We start from the raw sequence: 20695 nt of genomic DNA, 5'->3' as shown, positions 1-20695 counted from the left end.
AGAAAATTAGATACATTTTAGAGAGAAAGTTTCAATTTCAAAAGAAATGGAACCCATAAAATACTATCATGATTGGCAGATTTAAGTAATTTGGATACTTTGATGATTCTTTGTCTAGTTTCTGAAGGTCGCTATTCCATTAATATCCTTACTTTTTCTATAGGGTAACTTTGATTAGAGAGAGGGGGTCGATTAGATTTAGTTTTTTTTTCCTTTTTTTTCCTTTTTATTTCTTTTTAGATTAATTGATTATATACAGGTTTAATTGTAGTTGTCCTAGATCATATTATCACATCAGACAGATATTACTCTGTGTTATGATTAAGGCATGCTATATTATAATTAATTCAGTTTCTATCCAGAATTATTTTTAAGAAATAATGTTTAATCAACAAATATGTATGGATTTGAATTACATTTATATTAATTTGTGATATGTATATGACATGACATGCTTTTTTTGCTATACAGGTATTAATAGATTTTGTATGTGGGGTTAATGTTAAACTCAAAAAAAAATTTTTTTTAAAGATGCCATCTTCTTCCTTGGTGGTAGGCATCACAGGTTTGGTAGGTGCTGCCTTGGCTAATAAACTAGGAAGAATTTTGTAGTTTGTAGAAACAGCTGTCATAGTGTACTGAGATGGAGGGAATGTGTAACAGGTACCAACCAAATGGGCTGATCATACCTTGAAGGTCCTGGCTTGTTGTCAGTACTGCATTCATCCACAATAGAAAAGTGATCTATCACACTGACTTTTAGGAAGCAAGAAGTGAGACATTTATTATGAAAGAAGAGTCTAACCAACATTCAATAAGATCATAGCTGATTCGATCTGAGCATCAGATCTATTTTCCTTCCCATTTACCAGAATGGTTGATGCCCCCATTGATCAATCAATGATTTTACTTGGTGCAGGATGCCCAGCCTTTGATATGCTATTACAGCAATATATACCTAACCACACCAGTTAAATTGGTAATTTATAACTAATGGGACATTGATGGTGGAGGACTGCCATTGAAAACAACAAAGGTGCCAGAGATTATCATTGTTTGCAGAAAATCTGGGGGACACAAGAACAAAGACCCTCCAGTCCATTGGCCTTGATGTATGAAAAATGTTGAGACAAAAGAGATTGCAGATAATGCAATTATGTTGTTCTCCTTATCAAGACACAGGATGTGGAACTAAATAATGATGATGCATATTACAATCAGAGTAGTGAAATGAATAGCAATTGCTTGTTCCTGATCAGGAAAACTGTGTACCTCCAACATTAGAAGCAAAGCCTCCATCACCTGGTCTATTTGGTTGTATCTTTGAAAACCAATCTCTCTGATCCACTGCAAGATTGAATGCAAGCCAAGATTTCAGTTCCAGTCAAGGAGATTAGAATGGAAATAATGCTAATGGTGAGGACCAAGGGAGAACTTATTAGAGCAAGTGCAATATTGTAAACAAGATTACATCATAACTCTACAGAAAGGAGAACCTGGATGGGATCCTCCACATAATATATGGATTGCACAGAACCATGGACAAGGAAGACAGCAGCAACCAAGACAGCTGCAGCAATAATTTCCTGTGCATTTAAGGGGTTTTATGCACAAAAGCTGCATGATCACCTGCTCACGTTTCAAACAAAAGGGAAATTTACCTTTTATGCAGAGGACAGAAAAGGCGGATCGTGTGGTCCTTTTACGCAGGGAGATTCCCGAACCAGCTTCCGAAGGTGAAGGAGGCGGGGCATTTAGTGTAGTTGCGCCGTCCACCACTGTGACGCGGGGAGTGAAAGCACTCTAAACACAACAATGGCAACTGAGGAGCAGGTATGAGAGCTAGTGGAGATTTGTTTGAACACTTTTAGAACTCAGGCCAATCTTATGCGCATCATAATCTCCTTTTTTGCAGATGGGTGCTTTAAAATTCGCGCTCTTGGGCATCGCGCCGTCATCAGCCCTCCCCATTTGCAGCCGCTTTCAATGGCAATCCTTTTATGCAGGAGGTGGAGCAAAGTCGCTCCACCTCTGACAGTACCACCCTCACCAGAGGGAACCTGGATCACGTTGGACCAGCCAAACCACCTTTAGACCTTTAATGCAGGTAAGCGCCTTAAAGGCAGAGGAAACCTGTCTACAATCTAAATTTCACTATAAAAGGACCTATTCATTAACAGACTCGCCAGATGCCATAACCCACTTCCAAAACCTAGATACCGATTTGTCATGCAGTGATAATGAGAAGCCCAACTCGCAAAGTGAGCCAGATCATACCCAAGCACATAGAAGTTGCTTCATTTTCAGAGTTGTAAATAAACAGCTGAATATGTTTGAGATAAGGACACTGGACACTTCATGAGAAACGTCTGCAGCGAAATCCTGGGGTTGAGATTGATTCCATCAACGAATGATCTGAAGAAGTCCGCCTGTGGATTTCGAAACGCACTCAATGGGCAAAATGCTCCACATTCTCTCCCTGTGATGGTTGGTGCACAAAGTCCAATACCAAACAAACCTCCACTTCAAAAACTTATTATGACGTTGCCACATCAGCACTCTTGTGTAAATAGAATTGTTTTTCATATCTGGCCCTGATATGAAATGTGAAATGGCATTTAAATCCCCGCTGAGTAACATCAACGCTGATCTGGCAATGCTCCATTTGAAATACAGCCCAGCCTTCTCGACTGAGCTCCCAGGATTTTCTAAATTTTTATTTTCCTGCAAATTGGTTCCTTCATCCCTTCTGTACTACTTTTCTGGATGAGGGTACAAACGATGTAACAAATAAGTTTCTACGTCTATATTGCTGTGCTCAAAAAAGTGGTCGATACACATTGCAACGATTTAGTGTGTTCATCCAATAGTGTCCACGCTGATTTAGTTATAAAGCCTTTCAATTTAGTCTCGATATAGTGTGTGTACGATTTGCTCCGTTTCTTGTCACACTGATAAGAGGACCGGCGCAGGATGTCGTTCAGTATTGCACTCCCATGGATGTCATCCTGTTCAAAACTGTCCTGATGTTGGACTGTTAAATCCCACCTTCTTCTCCAGTTCCTGATCCCTAAGGACTTCGTCACAGAACCACCTGCATGGACACTCCCACTAATGCACAAAGTTCCCAGTTACTCGCTCCATCTATCTAGGCGGTGACACACTAACTTTGTAACACAAGGACAGCAACTTCAAGCTTTGGAGACCTTGGGGAAAAAGCAGGGACACGAATTTCAGAACAAGCCTCACCGGGGACCAGAGCATAAGAGATTGGAATCGAAAGGGAGGTAAGAATCAGACTGCACTTCAGAAAACCAGTTCGTAAGTGTGGGAAAGGGGATGAGTGGGTGAGGTTGGTGGTGGGATTGGGTTCATGAAATAAATGTGAGTTCATCCTTAAGCACAGCAGATTTATTCCGCACTGCTGTCGAGCATCGAGCGGCGCACTTCTGGATTCAGTCCAAGGTTCATCAACGGAGCTTCTAACGGGGATTAAAACCCGCCAGTCTGAGAAACTTTCGAAGGATCGTTCAGAAATAAGTGCTTAACACGTAGTTTTGACATTTTATTCCGTTAGAGCCGATCAACTGTTTGAAATTCAGTCTCAGGATTCTGGCGCTCATCCAGAATCCCAGTACCACCACGAAATGAAAACTTTCAAAACGAACTTCCAAAATAATTTTGTTATTCTTCGACGTGAGTTTGTTTTATAAAATACAACGACAACACGGCAAATTTCTTTTTGTGTTGATTTTGTCAGAACTAAGAATCGCTTTTGATCAGCATTTGGATAAAAAGACAGTGCTGAGTTAGTTGATTTTCCGCAGTTTTAAAGTTAGTGAGTAACTTTATCTTCCATCCCAAGGAGGGTTATAAATATTTTAATTGAAAATAAAAAAAAGATTTGGCCTAGTCCTGGAATACAGTGGCAGCTCAGAAGCAGAAAGGGCAATTATCTGGCAGGAAGGGGAAAAGCTGATAATATTTTGGTAAAGCTTTAAATAGTGCACAGAGAAATCAAATTGAGATCGTTTGCCTGTTGTTATTACTGGCACCATAAATGGCCAGCCCATTTTCCTCTTTTGACCGAGCTCTTTTGTGCTGGAAATAAAAAAAATTGAAGCTTTTGGGGGAAAAACACAGACTAAAGAGCACATTTACTGTTTGCTTGGACTAAAAGTTATGATATCAGAGGGGGGGGGGGCTAATCAATAGCTGGTTTGAGGTGTATTAATAATTATTAATAACAAAGTAATGTACACTCTTACATCACCACTAACAGGGTCTAAAACCTTACCATCAATAATTATGGGTTGCACTAAGCAGTCACAATAGTGCTCAAATAGTGCCATTCATAATGTCCACAGCAAGTAGCTTAGCCTTATTTTTTATGGAAATTAATTATTTTTAATATATTCATAGATTTTTATAAATCATTTGTTAGGCCTTGTGAATAATTCTGTAAACCACACTTCAAAAAAGATATAAAGATCTCAGAAAGAATGCAAAGAAGATTCATAAAGAGATTGAAAACAATTAGGAGTGATGTCCTTGGGAAAGAGAAGTTTTAATAGATGAGATGAAGATGTTAGTGGTGGTCAGAATTGGAGGAAAAAACCATTAGGTTGGGTATCGCATTAAGAATGGCTTTGCGCAATGCTCCTGAAGGTTGCATTATTTTCCCTAAATTTCCACATTTTTTATAGTATTTTTACTGTTAAAGCACGATTTGCCGAGGAAAATGATTCCCTCTTGAGAATTCCTCTATTATGCAATGGACAAAGAAGAGCCCTCAGAAGGAGAATCAGACGTATCTTGTCTTCCAAGTCCCAAAAAGTTTCCGTGCAAGTTGATAGGGTAGTTAAAAATATGTATGCTCTTCATTAGTCAGGAGATTAATTTGGAGAGCCATGAAGTAATGTTGCAGCTCTACAAAACTGGTTCGAATACACCTGGAATATTGTGTTTGGTTCTTGTCTCCTCATTATATGAAGGATGTGGAAGTTTTGCTGTGAATGCAGTGGAGATTTTCCAGCATGCTACATGGATTAAACAACATGTCTTTGGAGGAAAGGTTAAGCAAGTTAGGATTTTTTTTCTGTGGAGCAATAAAGCATGAGAAATTACTTAATAGAGGATTATAAGATTGTGAAAGGCATAGATTGAGTAGAGAGCCAACATATTTTTCCCTGGGCGCCAATGGTAGAGGATATCTGTTTAAGGTGACTGGAGGAAAGTTTAGGGGAGATGTCAGAGGTAGGTTTTTTACACTAAGAGTAGTGGGTGGTTGGAGTGCACTGCTGGTCATGGAGATGGTGGCTAGTGCAATAGAGACATTTGAAAAACTCGTTACATCGATGTAAAAAAATGGAGGGTTATGGGATGTGAGGGAGGTAAGGGTAAGAATTAATAGTGAGTAGGCTTACATTGGTTGGCACAAAATTGTGGGCCAAAGGGTCTGTACTGTTCTTTGTTCTATATTCTAATACATGTGCCACTCAAGGCCCCATGTGGCAATCAATTAGATTTTATGATCAGGAAAGGCTTTCATTCACTAAATGAATTGCTCTGCAAAATCACTGTTGAATTAGGTTAACAATTTTCATATTTTGTTCACTTCATGGAAATCTGAGGTCTATCAAAGTTATTCCAAGAGAGAGAGGATCACATTGCGGTAATGACATCCTTACACTGTCCCCTTGCATGAGCTGGGTGAGATGCATATTGGCAAGGCAAAACCCCAGTGTATTATAATAAGCAGAAATTACAATTCAGAATTAATAAATGTTATATTGAAAAATTATTCTACTAAGGCAAAAACAAATACATATGTGATGACTATATTTAATTCTGGGGCGTTATTTTTGCAAAGGGTTCATAGACTGGCAGAAAACCTGTTAATGAGCTCTTCAAATATAAGTGAATGACCATCAGAGATGTTATCAGAAATTCAACGAAATAGGTACATCCTTTTCACTCAGAGGACCAAGATATGGACCAAGCACAGGCTGATTCATTGTTCTGTGACAATAAAATGGAAATAAGCATTCTTTCTGGTAATATGGGTCACTGTCTCTTAAATAAGTGACTCACTGATTTGCAAAAGGTCTTTATAATGTTAGCAACAGTCTTATTAAAGTAAGCAGAGAAATGAGTTCAAACTTTAAATGGAAATAACCACTTTGTTCAATGTTGATTTAAACAATTGATATGTGTAATTAGTAACCGAACACTTGGCAAATTAACTTTCTTTTTTTTGTGAAGGTTGGAAGCACTGTAAATGAACTGCAGTCAGCAGCTGGATAACAGAGACTGGATTGCTGTGTACATGTTAAGTCACTGAGTAATAATTATTTCAGTGATCAAGACTATTACTTTCATAGGTGGTCCTCATCAAGATGATTATAGATAGTAACTGCTAAATGAGCTGAAACAATCAAACTTTGCCCTCACCATTTCGCCCAGCCTTTGATAACAATCAAACAGAAGTTGTCCAATGGCACCACCACCCCTTCCTCCACCCCTGCCCCCACCACCACCACCGCTCCTGGAATCAACATCTTCCTCCCTTCTTCATAAGTCCAAACTGAAAAGAGTGAACTGGATCACCATTCCAAAGGAGAAGATTTTGGGGAAAAATAACATCTGGACAGTGGATAAGTATGACGATGACTTTCAGTTAGATACTTCAATAATGGAGGAATTATTTGAACAGGTGGCGAATGCATCATTGGATGGGCAGAACAGTCGGAGAAGTTTTAAAAACAGCAGCCTGTTCCATACCATTGAAAGGGTAAGTTAATTTGAATCAAATCAGGTTATGTGTATGAGACAAAAAATACTGCAGCTGATAGAAGCTGGAGTAAAATTCAAACTGTTGGAGAAATCTAAGAGATCAAACAGCATCTAAGGAGATAAAGATAAATCTTAAATTGCTCCAGCAGGTTTTCTTTTCTTCAGGTTATGTACCTGACATGAAGAGGAAAGTGGATTACCAAATGATTGCTCAAATGTAGCCCTGACCTGCTTGACAGGCATCACAAGTTGGCACAGTAAGAATCACACTGCAAATATAAAACCATTATTGAACCATAGAAAATTACACCACAGAAAACAGACCCTTCAATCCTTCTAGTTTGTGCCAAACTATTATTCTGCCAAGTCCCACTGACCAGCACCCAGTCCATATCCCTACATTCCCCTCCCATCCATGTCCATATTTTTCTTAAATGTTAAAATGATCCCAGATTCACCACTTGAATTGGCAGCATGTTCTATACTCCCACTACTCTCTACATGAAGAAATTCACCCTAATGTTCACCTTAACTTCTTCCCTTTCACACTTAACCTATGTCCTACTTGCATTTACTCTAACTATACCCATCATAATGTTATATATCTCTATTAATTCTCCATTCATTTTACACTCCAGTGAATAAAGTCCTAACCTGTCTGACCTTTCCCTGTAATTAATTTCCTCAAGACCCAGCAACATCCAAGTAAATCTTCTCTGTTCTCTTTCAATTTTATTGATATGTTTTGTATAGTAGATGATCAAATCTGAAAACAATGCTCCATATTTGGCCTCTCCAATATCTCTTACAAATTTACAATTATATCCCTACTCCTATGCTCAAAACTTTTATTGAAAATGCCCAAAGTGCCAAAAGCTCTTTTTACAACCCTCTCTACCTCTGATGCAACTTTCAAGGAATTATGTAACTGAACTCCCAGATCCCTCTGGTCTACAGCACTCCTCAGTTCCCTACCATTTACTGTGTATGTCTTACCTAGATTTGTCCTTCCAAAATGCAACACTTCATACTTGTCTGCTTTAAACTCCATCTGCCAATTTGTAGCCCAATTTTTCTAGCTGGTCCAGATCCCTCTGCAAGATTTGGAAACCTTCTCACTGTCCACTACCCTCCAATCTTTACCTCATCTGCAAATCATGTTATTATCTAGATTATTGATATAGATGACAAAGAAAGAATCGACCAACACCAATTCCTGAGGTGTACCACTAGTCACAGGTCTTTATTCTGAGAAGCAATAATCCAAAACCCCTCTCTGGCTTCTCCCATAAAGCTAATGTCGAATCCAGTTTACTACCTCACCATGAATACTGAGTACAGTGGCAACACTAGGGTTGGTGTCACCCAGTGTGGTAACTTATTGTGTCACCCGATCCCTCCCCACCCTCCCTCCATGGACCTCTTCCCATACCAGAACATACAGAATCCTTAGTAATGTTTTTTGAACAAATTTTAATCGTAAATTGTAATTCCAGTATATCACTGAATGTAATGGCAATTTTTTGGCTTGGCTTCGCGGACGAAGATTTATGGAGGGGTAATGTCCACGTCAGTTGCAGGCTCGTTTGTGGCTGACAAGTCCGACGCGGGACAGGCAGACACGGTTGCAAGGGAAAATTGGTGGGTTGGGATTGGGTGTTGGGTTTTCCCTCCTTTGTCTTTTGTCAGTGAGGTGGGCTCTGCAGTCTTCTTCCAAGGAGGTTGGCAATAGTAATGAGATAAACAACTCGCAAAATTAAAATAACATTGTTAAATTGCAATATCATATGCACAACCTAAATGTATTTATATTTACATAGTTTCATGTGGTTATAGTGAAAATTCAGTAATAAAACAAATATTAATTACCACAATATTGTAGCTAAAATTTGATAAAACCAGCAACTATAAAAACAGCAGTAACAATGAAAACAGAACTTGTAGCGCGTGCAGACAAAACCACGATTCAAAGTTTCATTGTAATGACAGTTCTGACTGCAGTACATTAGAAGATTCAATAAGTAAATTAGCATAGTGTTTTAGCCTTATAGGTATATTTTGGTGCTGTCCCCTCCAATGGTGTCACCCGGTGCAGTCCGCACCCACCTAATGCCATCGGTGACCGAGTGACTGAATCTTCCTGACTAATCTCCCATGTGATACCTTGTTCAAGGTCTTACTAAAGTTCATGTAGGTGACATCCACAGACTTTTCTTCATCAAATATCCTGATAAATTCATTGAAAAACTTTAAGATTGTTAAACACGATCTGCCATGACAAAGCCACATTGGCTATTCCCAATCAATCCTTGACTATCCAGGTACTTGTATATCCAATTTCTTAGAACACCTTCCAATAAAATAACTTACCTGGTATTGATGTCAGGCTCACCATTCTATAATTTCATAGGTTCAATGGACAATATGAGCTACCCTCCAATCCATAATCAGAATCAGAATTTATTGTCATGAACTTAGTTGAATTCAAATTCATTGAGCCACGAATTTCCCATCCAGCACATTTTAAATATATCTGCCAGGGTCCTTGCAATTTTTCCTCCCTCAAGGTCCAAGGGAATATCTTGGTGATTTTTTTTTTTCATCTTTATTTGCTTTAAGACAACAAGCACCTTCTCCTCTTTAATCTGTAGAGGTTCACTTGTTTGGCTCACTTCCTGAGACTGTGTCAATTTCATGAGTAAATACAGATGCAAAAAAAAACATTTAAGATTTCCCCATCTCTACCGGCTCCATTTCTAGTGGATCACTCTGATCTACAAGAGGACCAATTTTGTCCTATTTCAATCCTTTGCTTTCAATATACCTTTGGAAGCCCTTAGGATTTTCCTTCACCTTGTCTGTTAAAGCAACCCCATGACTTCTTTTACCCCTCCTGATTTCCCTCAAGTTTTTCCCCTGCATTTTTTATACTCATCAGGTACCTCATTTGCTCATTGTTGCCTATACACCTCTCTCTTCTCCTTCATCAGATCCCCAATATCCCTCGAAAACCAAGGTTCTTATGCCTGTTAACTTTGCCTGTAATCCTTACGGGAACATTCAAACTCTGTACTCTCAAATTTTCATATTTGAAGGCTTTCCATTTACCGAGCACATTCTTACCAGAAAACAACCTACCCTAATCCATGGTTCCTAGATCATTTCTCATTTCCTTATAACTAGCCCTTTAGAATCTCATCCTGAGGACCAGACCTAACCTTACCCATAATTATCCTGAAACTAATCACTGGATTCAAAATGTTTACCTTCACATACTTCTGTCACCTGCCTTGTCTCATTCCCTATGAGGAAATCAAGTATTGCCTCTTTCTTGTTGTTTCCTCAAAATATTCATTTAGAAAACTTTTCTCAACACACTTGACAAACTCTAAGCCATTCAGCCCTTTTACAGTAGGGGAGTCCTAGTCAATAGGTGAAAAGTTAAAATCACCTACGATCACAACTTTCTATTTCCTGCAGCTTATCCCTGTGGATTTATTCCTCCAATTCTTTCTGACTATTGGGTGGTCTATAATACAACCCCATGAGTGTGGTCATAACTTTCCCATTCCTCAGCTCCACCCATATAGCCTCAGAAGACGAGCCCTCTGCTCTGTCCTGTCTGATTACAGCATTGACATCTTCCCTGATGAGCAATGCCACTCCTCCCCATTTCATTTCCACTGTTCTATCAAGTCTGAAACAATGGAAGCCCAGAAGATTGAAACCAAGTTTCACTCATGGCCACATTGTCATAACTCCACATGCCAATCCATGCTGTAAGCTCATCTGCCTTTCCTATAATACTCCTTGAATTGAAATAAATGCACCTTTGAACATTATTTCCACCACGCACAACCCTTTGATTTCTAACCTAACATCATCTTTTTCCTCCACTCCACTATCTGCTCTGGCACTCTGATTCCCATCTCTTTGCAAATCTAGTTTAAACTCCCTGGAGCAACACGAGCAAACCTTCCCATAAGGACATTAGTCTTCTTTCAGTTCAGATGCAAACCATCCTGCCGATATAGATCCCACCTTCCCTGGAAGAGAGCCCAATGATCCAGAAATCTGAAGCCCTCCTACCTGAACCATCTCTTCCCATGTTTCTGATGCTGGACAAGACACAGTTTGGGACTGAATACATTCCAGAAGTAGATTGTATTATCTGGCTTCCAGTGTTCTGTTATCAGGGGACCTTATTAATGTTGGCTTTGTAGCGGGCCGCTGAACGCGCCACGCCCGAAGCAGCGACCCAACACCAGGAGCCCACGGCCTACATATCTGGGCAAGACAGGCTATGTGCTTTGAAGTCAGTGCTCGACTCAGCAGCACATGGCTGCAGCACCCCACTCCAATGAGGTGGCCAGCGGCAGCCAATCAGGTGGAGCTATGGAAACCGCCACACCTGGGGCTGAGAAGAGGGGCTGACTGATTGGCCACTCCCTGGGTAGCACTAAACAACCAATCCCAGGGAACAGATTGTAATGCCACCAATCGGGTGGCATGATGATGTCAGAGATGGGCTTCTGAGCCCTTTATAAGCAGAGCTGCCAGCACAATAAATCAATGTTGAATTCACTCTCATAGTGTGTGTCTCTTCTTTGAGCGTAACCTCTCCAGCAGTAGCAGCTGCTACGGTGGTGACCCCTGACTGGTACAACTGGCATTGTGGACCTGAAGAATGAGCAACCAGCCTGAAGTTAATGTAGTCTCATTGAAGCTGCCCAGCTTCTGGACATCACAGACACAGGTGTGGTTCCAGAAAGCTGAGGCGTAGTTCGCCGTACGGAACATCACAGCCGATGACACCTGCTTCTACTATGTGGTCAGCGCCCTCGAATAGGACATGGCAGCTCGCATTACTGACTTCCTCCAGAAACTTCTGGAACAAGGGAAGTATCAGGCCATCAAGGAGCTACTAACCCAAGCTTTTGGGCTTTCACGGTGTGAGCACGCTGCCTGTCTGCTATACATGGATGGTTTGGGGTTCGGGGCCCCATTTGCCCTCATAAGCTACATGCTCACTTTAAATGATAGCCTTACCCCTTGTGCTCTATTCGAGCAAATTTTCCTGGAGAGGTTACCTGAGGACATCAGGCTATTCAGAGCCGAAGAGGACCTCGGACCCCAGAAAGGTAGCTGCCAGAGCTGACCTGCTTTGATGGCAAAAAGGGACACCTGCATTTCGTTAGACCACATGGGCTCTTCTCATCGATATCGGCCTACCCAGCAAGTGTTCTTCCAAGCCTGCAAACCCCAGTAAGCCGTATTGTTTCTACCATCAACGATGGGGTGCTGAGGCCTGCTGATGCCAATCACCCTGCAGGTTCCTGGGAAATGCCAACGCCAGTCGTTGTTAGTGGCTACTGCACCTGGCCTATAAAACAGCCTTCCACGTCTGGGATACAATGTCAGGCTGATACTTCCTGGTCAACACCGGGGCTGAGGTCAGCATTCTTTCCACCCCCCCCCCCCCACCTCCGACGCATGCCACCAGAAGGCAGGGTGCAGGTTACAGACTTCCAATGACTCTTAAAAATGGACTTACACACCCATACTATCCCCCTCCATTTCAGCAACCTCCACTTCACTTGACAATTTTTCTTAGCAGGTGTCCACCAGCCTCTCCTCAGGGCAGACTTCCTGAGGGCCAACTCCCTCCTAGTCGACATCAAGGGCCGTCAGCTAGTACACGCAAAGACCTTTCAGACCCTTGCACTGGAAGGCACCAAACTCACTGCTCCCCACCTACACTTGGAAGCAAGTCCAACCAATGAGTTCGCTAAGATTCTAGCCGAATTCCCATTCATCATGATGCCACACTTTAACTCCTCTGAGCCTGAACACGGGGTAAGGCATCACTTCCTCACTAAAGGCCCCCCACTTCACACTAGAATATGCCACCTCCCACCAGATAAACTCAACCTTGCCAAGGAGGAGTTTTTTTTAAATGGAGAAACTCGGCATTGTCCGCCACTCCAACAGCCCCTGGGCCTCCCCTCTCCACATGGTCCCTAAGGCATCAGGGGGTTGGAGACCATGTGGGGACTACTACTGGCTAAATAAAGCCACCATGCTGGATAGATACCCTGTCCCCCATATTCAGGACTTCTCTGCAAACCTGCGGGGGGCATGGATATTTTACAAAATCAACTTAATCCATGGCTATCATCAAATCCCCGTCCATCCTGAGGATATCGCAAAGACTGCCATTATTACACCATTTGGGCTGTTTGAATTCCTCAGAATGCCCTTTGGCCTAAAAGACACCCCACAGACCTATCAAAGGCTTATGGATGCTGTGGGCAGGGATTTGAAGTTTGTGTTCATCTACCTCAATTCAGCAAAATGACAGTTTGGCAAAGACTCAATTGACTTTTTAGGTCACGGGATCAACTCCCATGGGGCTAAAACACTACCCAACAAGGTAGAGGCCAAGGCATTTCCCAAGATTACAAGAGTTTACTGGCATGGTGAATTTTTAACCACAGATTCCTGCCAGGAGTGGCTCATACCATAAATCTTTTATTCTCCCTTATGACTGGTACGAAGAAGACGATTTTGTGTAACCAAGAGGCATCCGAGGCTTTCCAAATAACAAAAGATGCCCTGGCTCATGCTGCCCTCCTGATATGCCCTAAGGCTGATGCTCCCACCGATCTCACAGTAGACGCTTCTGACATAACAGTAATGGGGGTCTTGAAACAGTGGGTGAGTGGACACTGGCAACCCCTTGCATTTTTCAGTAGACATTTGCAGGCGCCTGAATTGAAATATAGTGCTTTTGATAAAGAACTCCTGGCATTTTACCTGGCCACCAGACATTTTGGATACTTCCTTGAGGGAAGTAAGTTTCAAATTTTTACAGACCACAACCCCCCTCACCTTTGCCTTCACTAAGGGTTCCAACCCATGGTCAGCCAGGCAACAGAGGCACATTTCATATATTTCAGAATTTTCTACTGACATTCAGCATATTGCGGGAAAATCCAATGTGGTGGCCGATGCCTTGTCACGTCCCTCATTACAGATGGTTCACACATCAACATATAGCATTGACTACAAGGCTCTGGGTGAAGCACAGGCAGTGGATAAGGACATCGACATGTATCGCACTGCGATTACCGGCCTCAAGTTGCAGGACGTACACCTTGGCCCTGGGAAGCAGATCGTCCTGTGCAACATGTCTATGGATAAGCCTCGTCCCATCATTCCCACTCCTGGAGGAGGAGCATTTTTGAGGCCATACACAACTTGGCACATCCCCCATCAAAATGATTGTCAAAGTGGTTGCTAGTTGATTCGTCTGGCATGGCCTCCGCAAAAATTGTACATAGTGCCAGACCTCAAAAATCCATACCCACACTAAAGCCCCCTCCCAGTTATTTCAACCAGCATATCTGGTGGGCTCCTTACCAATATCCAGAGGCACACGCTACTCACTGGCTCTAGTAAACAGGTCGACCAGATGGCCACAAGCTATCCTTTGCCAGAGACTTCTATGGAAATGTGCGCCAGGGCCCTCCTGCATAACTGGGTGGCTAGGTTCGGGGTTCCAGAGCAAATAACCTCAGACAGGGGCTCCCAATTTACCTCAAGCCTCTGGTCTAATCTCGCTAACGCCCTGAGTACTCAGCTCCACCATACCACAGCTTACCACCCTCAGCCAATTTTTTGGTGGAGCGATTCCATAAACACCTTAAAGCAGCTTTCATGGCCATACTCAATGCCCCTAACTGGGTGGATGAGCTCCCGTGGGTACTCCTGTGGATCTGGGCCGCTCCTAAAGAGGACCTAGAGGTTTCTGTAGCCAAAATGGTGTACAGCGCACCATTAGTGATTCTGGGGAGTTCCTGGCCACCAAAGACAATGGGGATAATTTCCTTGAGGCCGCCTTGTCCCACCTGCGGGACAGCCTGGACACATTCACCACGACACAGCCGAAGTAGCATGGCTCACTGACGACATTCACACCTAAATAACTTGAGACTTGTAAATATGTTTCTGTCAGAAGATAAGCACATAGATCCCCACTACAGAGACCTTATGAAGGCCCATACAAAGTTATATGACACAACGGGTCAACATGTCTTTTGGCTATTGGGGGGAGAAACGAGACTTTCATACTGGACTGGCTCAAGCCGGCATTCCTTAGCTCTGATCAACCGATCCATGACCCACCCCCACGCCATAGGGGCAGGCCTCCCAAGCACAAGGCCTCACTGAGCATTTATTCTGGGGGAGGGTCATGTAGCGGGCTGTTGAATGCGCCACGCCATAGTGACGACCTGACACCAGAAGCCCGTGGCCTACACAGCCGGTTGAGATGGGCTTCGTGCTTTGAAGTTGGTGGTCGACTCAGCAGCACGCAGCTGCAGTGCCCCACTCCAATCGGGTGGAGCTAGGGAAACAGCCACACCCGGGGATGAGAGGGGTTCATTGATTGGCCACTCCTTGAGTGGCACTAAACGACCAATCCCAGGGAGTGGATCGTAATGCCACCAGTCGGGTGGCATGATGATGTCATAGATGGGCTTCTGAGCCCTTTATAAGCAGAGCTGCCAGCACAATAAATCAGTGTTGAAATCACTCCCGTAGTGTGTGTCTCTTCTTTGAGCATAACCTCTCCAGCAGTAAGAGCCACTACAGCTTCATATTTTATCACCAGTACTGGAACCTGCTGTTTCCAGAATCACTGAAAGGTGAGACTATTCTCCTGATTGACTTATAGCAGAACTTCATTACTGCCTCAAGCAAATTCTAATCCAAAAAACATTTTATGAAAAGAGGTTGGAAGGCCAAATTTGCACCTGCCAGAGTTGAGAAAAATTTGTTTGAAACTTTTAGATGTTGAAAAGTCTTAATTAGGTGAAAGTGGAGAGGATATTTTCTCTTGTGGAAGAATGTAGAGTCAATGGGTTGAAATTAGGAGCCATGGCCATGCGAAAAACTTAGACAGACATGTTTTGATCGAAATCTCCGTGAAGAGTTAAAAAAGACAGTTAAAATTAGGAATTTTCCACAAGAAAAAATGGACAAATTAAGAAATAAGAAGCCAAGGCAGCTGAGAACAAAAATTGAAGTTTCTACTCATCCAGGAATGTCAAGCGAAAGCCCAAAAGGGAGCGGTGGGCCCTGGCAGAGCTGGGGAGTTGGAAAAAGAACTAAATATTTTCCTGGAGAAAATGGAAAACTTGAGCAACCAATTTGTTGGTGTCGAAAATATAATGACTGAAAAGATGATGGAAATTAAATACATCATTGAAGACTTAATGGAAAAAAATGACCCAAGCAGAAGTAGGCTTGATAAAAACACAAGATAACCTAAAAGGTTTGGAGAAGGATGCGAAGCAATGGGAGTCGGACAGACAAGGACTGCTGGACAAGATATATCACATGGAGAATTTTAGCTGATGAAATAATGTCTGAATTATTGGACTGAAATGAGGAATTGAGGGAAAAGATCTGGTGAACTTCTTTTAAACATGGATCCCGTGAGTGCTGGGAGAAGAAAAATTCAGAGAAAAACTACATACCGGAGCTGGGGGTGTGTACGTTGGGAGGGGGAACCGGTGCTGGGGGGTGTATGTGTGGGGGGTGAACCATCACTGGGTGGATGTACAGAATCAGAATTTATTGGCATGAACATGTCTCATTACATTCATTGTTTTCCTGCGCCATTCTTGTGTATTGCAGATGTGAAATCGCTATAATTACATTTCCATAAATATGATATTAAAAATAAATTGGTGCAATTGTGGAGGAGCTAGTGGAGTTGTTCAAGTGAACCGGTACGGACTTGAAGGGCCGTCATGGCCTGTTTCCGTGCTGTAAATGGTTATATGGAAAGGGCTCACTAAACCTTCAGACCCAAGAGAGCCAGCAAGCAGTGTCTAAGACTGGACCTGGTAAGACTTTTGAGTTACCAGGAATGGGAGACAATTCTGGGAGCAGCTCCCATGAAGACTTTATGAAAGATATCTTTTTTTAAAAACAGCAGAGGGAAGACAAAATATACTAGTCAGAGGAGACTTCAATTTCTGTATAGATCCAATACTGGATAAATCAGCCAGAACATTAACAAGGACAAGAGCTGCAAAAATGACACTATCATTTATGAAGGTTTTAAATTTGATTGATATATGGAGGCAGTTTAACCCTGTAGAAAGAGATTATTCATTCTACTCAAGAACACATATTTATATTCAAAGATTGATTTGTTTTTAATGTCTGCCCAGTTAAAAAGTAGAGTGGTAAAAACAGAATATTTGGTGAGACTTTTATCAGATAATTTGCCATTAATTTCAAATATTGCAATCATGGAAAAACAAGAAAGTGTGTATAGATAGTGTCTCAATGCCACACTGTTGAAAAGGAGGACTTTTGTGAATTTATTAGGAGGCAAATAGAACTATTCTGTGAAACTAACTTTCCACTAATAATACATTTTTAATGTGGGATATGCTTAAAGCATATCTAAGAGGACAAATTATTTCTTATACAAAATATTTTAAGAGAATATGCTACAGAGCTGGATGGTCTAGAGAAAAATATAACAAATTTGAAAAAATATCAGAGAACAGGGTCACAAGAAAAATATAGACTATGAGAGAATTTAAAAATTGAAATATAACACATTACAAACATATAGAATGGAAAATAAATATTAAAAACCAAACAAAAATATTATGAATTAGGATGCATAAAGTTTTATCTTGGCATTTAAAGGCAGAGGAGTCATCAGATTGACAAATACAATAAAAACAGAGGCCGATATTATAACATAAAATCAAAAAGAAACCCAATTGTTTCTCAAATATTTTTCTTGAGAAAAATTCTCATTGGTCCAGTCCCTTTGGAGTTATGAAACCGTGCACATAATGAGTCAATTAGGTATGATTAAAATAGTGGTTTTGAAACTTTTTCTTTCTACCTACATACCACCTTTAGCAATACTTTACTAATCACAGAGCACTTATGGCCTAGGGAATGCTTAAAGTGGTATGTGAATGGAAAGAAAAAGGTTGAGAACCACTGATACAGATTTTATATAGTAGGGAAGCCAAACTCAGAGGCCTTCAATCAGTGTACAGGGGAAATCTTACTATCACTTTTATTCTCCATCTCATTCTAACCTTAACCATATAACCATATAACCACTTACAGCACAGAACAGGCCAGTTTGGCCCTACTAGTCCATGCCGTAGCAAATCCCCACCCTCCTAGACCCACTGACCAGCACCCGGTCCATATCCCTCTAGTCCCCTCCTATCCATGTAACGATCCAGTCTTTCCTTAAATGTAACCAATGATCCCGCCTCGACCACGTCTGCCGGAAGCTCATTCCACATCCCCACCACCCTCTGTGTAAAGAAATTTCCCCTCATGTTCCCCTTATAATTTTCTCCCTTCAATCTTAAACCATGTCCTCTAGTTTGAATCTCCCCCTTTCTTAATTGAAAAAGCCTATCCACATTTACTCTGCCTGTCCCTTTTAAAATCTTAAACACCTCTATCAAGTCCCCTCTCAATCTTCTATGCTCCAGAGAAAAAAGCCCCAGTCTGCACAACCTTTCCCTGTAACTCAGAGCCTGAAATCCTGTCAACATTCTCGTGAACCTTCTCTGCACTCTCTCTATTTTGTTTATATCTTTCCTATAATTTGGTGACCAAAACTGTACACAGTACTCCAAATTTGGCCTCACCAATGCCTTGTACAATTTCATCATAACCTCCCTACTCTTGAATTCAATACTCCGATTTATGAAGGCCAACATTCCAAATGCCTTCTTCACCACACCATCTACCTGAGTACCAGCCTTGAGGCTACTATTTACCATAACTCCTAAATCCTTTTGTTGCTCTGCACTCCTCAATTGTCTACCATTCAATGTATATGACCTATTTAAATTTGCCTTTCCAAAATGTAGCACCTCACATTTATCTGTATTAAATTCCATCAGCCATTTCTCAGCCCACACCTGTGGGTTCCTGCTCTGTTCCAATGAAGCACAATGTAAGCAAGAAGAATAGTATCTCATCTTCCATCTATGTATGTTGCAACCTATGAGACTGAACATTGCATTCTACAATGTTGAGTAAGTTGATTTCTCTATCTGTGTCAGAACTGGCCAGTTTTCTGCTGCAATTACCTCGCTGTAATATTAACTTAGCTTTTATCTCTCCACTGATATGAACTGATCTAACTGGAAAATCCACCATCACTGACCTGCATTTCATAGATTTTGCATGTCCTTTTGTCTGTTATTCTCTCTTTAACACCCTCATTATTATATTAATCAGATAACTTCATCACTATTAGTATCCTAGCCACACCCCATCAGAGATAGTTCTTTTGTTCTATGAATCCTGAGGGTAGCACAGTGACACATGGTAGAAATACTGCCTTATGAAGCAGTATTATGATCCTGGATCTGTGTTGAGTGTGCATGGTACCCATGTGATCCTGTGGATTTTCCCTGGGTGCTTCAGATTCTTCCCACATCCTAAGGAGATGGTATGTTGAAGACACACTGGAGTCTTCCTGATGAAAGGTGCTGCAAAGTTGGCTGTTCTTTTTCTTTCACTGATGCTGCTTGACCATCTGAATTACTCCATCAGATTGTGTTTAGCTTAGGTTGATAGGTTAATTGGCCCCTGTGACTTGCCCATAATTTGTAACTGAGTGGTAGAATCTGGGTGGGGTGAGAAAGGCGAGTTGGTAAGAATGAAAAATATGATTAATGAAGGATTAGTATAAATGGGTGGTTGGTGGTCATTGTGGACTTGATAGGCCATATGGCCTGTTTCTGTACGATGTCTCTCTGACTGACTCTGAATTCCTCTGCCACCCTTTTCCTGTTCTAATGAAGTGTGATGGACTTGATTCATTAAGTCCATTTTTGTTTCTATAGATGCTGCTTAACAGACTGAGTTTTTACAGGATTTATTGTTAATATTTCAGATTTCCAACATCTTCAGCTTTCTTTATGTTTCTTAAGCTGAGTTAGGGATGAAGATGCTCCCTCAGGGTTGGTTGTTCCAGGAATGGCAATTTAATTTTGTTTTGAAAATGCCAGATTAATGTTACTGTACCTTCAACATACTCAGAAGGTCCCAAAACATTTTAGAACCAATAATTACTTTTGAAGAGTAGTAAGCAAGGAGATAAATTGTATTGTACTGAATTAAATCCCATTACATTTCTCTGAATTTTTCCGTTCTCTGCAGATTTCTCTCCTGGATTCCAGAAGAAGCATGAATGTGGGAATATTTCTTAAACAGTTTAAAAGGTAAGAAGTCAGGTTATAATTCTGATCACTGTTAGATAAAAAGGTCCACTTTAAGAATTTTGTCACATATATTTTAAAAAATCATGACCCGTTTGACAATCACATTATCTCCCCACAACATCTTCTCACTTGTCAGGAAGTCACAACAGCGACTATACTTCCCGAGAAGACTGAATCGGCCAAGGCTACCCACCACCATTATGTTAATCTTCTACTGGAGCTCTATTGAGAGCTGCATCACAGGGTGGTATGGTTGCGGCAGAGAAATGGATTGGAGGTCAATCCACAGGACCATAAGAATGGCAGAGAGGATCACTTGTCTCCCTCTCCCTCCAATAACGTGATCTACTGAGATAGTTGTCTGAAGAGGGGGTGCAAATCATTTCCCATCAGGAAAGAGATACAGGAGGATCAGAGCCAGCACCACCAGGCTGCGAAACACCATCTTCCCACAAGCAGTGAGAATGCCGAAGAACCAAAGGAACTACTCACACTAACCATCTGAGACTCTAATATTTGTGAAGCAATATTATTTATTCATTTGTATATATAAATATTTGTCCTGCAATACAGTGTATTGATTGTATGTTTGTGATGACTGG

The 20695-nt window shown here is 41.4% G+C and overlaps 1 protein-coding gene across 6 annotated transcripts in view; it reads left to right on the top strand.

The window, feature by feature from the left end:
- The first annotated feature begins 2607 nt into the window (after positions 1–2607).
- Positions 2608–20695, top strand: part of LOC138740450 (FH2 domain-containing protein 1-like) — a 63086-nt gene continuing 44998 nt past the window's right edge. For 3 of the 6 annotated variants that reach the window (XM_069893092.1, XM_069893086.1, XM_069893087.1), the window contains exons 1-3: positions 2608–3287; positions 6265–6793; positions 20032–20093. In XM_069893092.1, the coding sequence (XP_069749193.1) occupies positions 6497–6793; positions 20032–20093 (359 nt within the window). In that variant the 5' untranslated portion in view covers positions 2608–3287; positions 6265–6496. Of the gene's footprint in view, positions 3288–6264; positions 6794–19254; positions 19356–20031; positions 20094–20695 lie in introns of those variants that run through there. The other 3 variants (XM_069893088.1, XM_069893090.1, XM_069893091.1) reach the window with 3 other exon arrangements.

Source organism: Narcine bancroftii, chromosome 8, assembly GCF_036971445.1.
Source record: "Narcine bancroftii isolate sNarBan1 chromosome 8, sNarBan1.hap1, whole genome shotgun sequence".
NCBI classification, from domain to species: Eukaryota; Metazoa; Chordata; class Chondrichthyes; order Torpediniformes; family Narcinidae; genus Narcine; species Narcine bancroftii.
The sequence above is the reverse complement of the archived record's forward strand: the minus strand, read 5'-3'. Positions and strand labels throughout refer to the sequence as shown.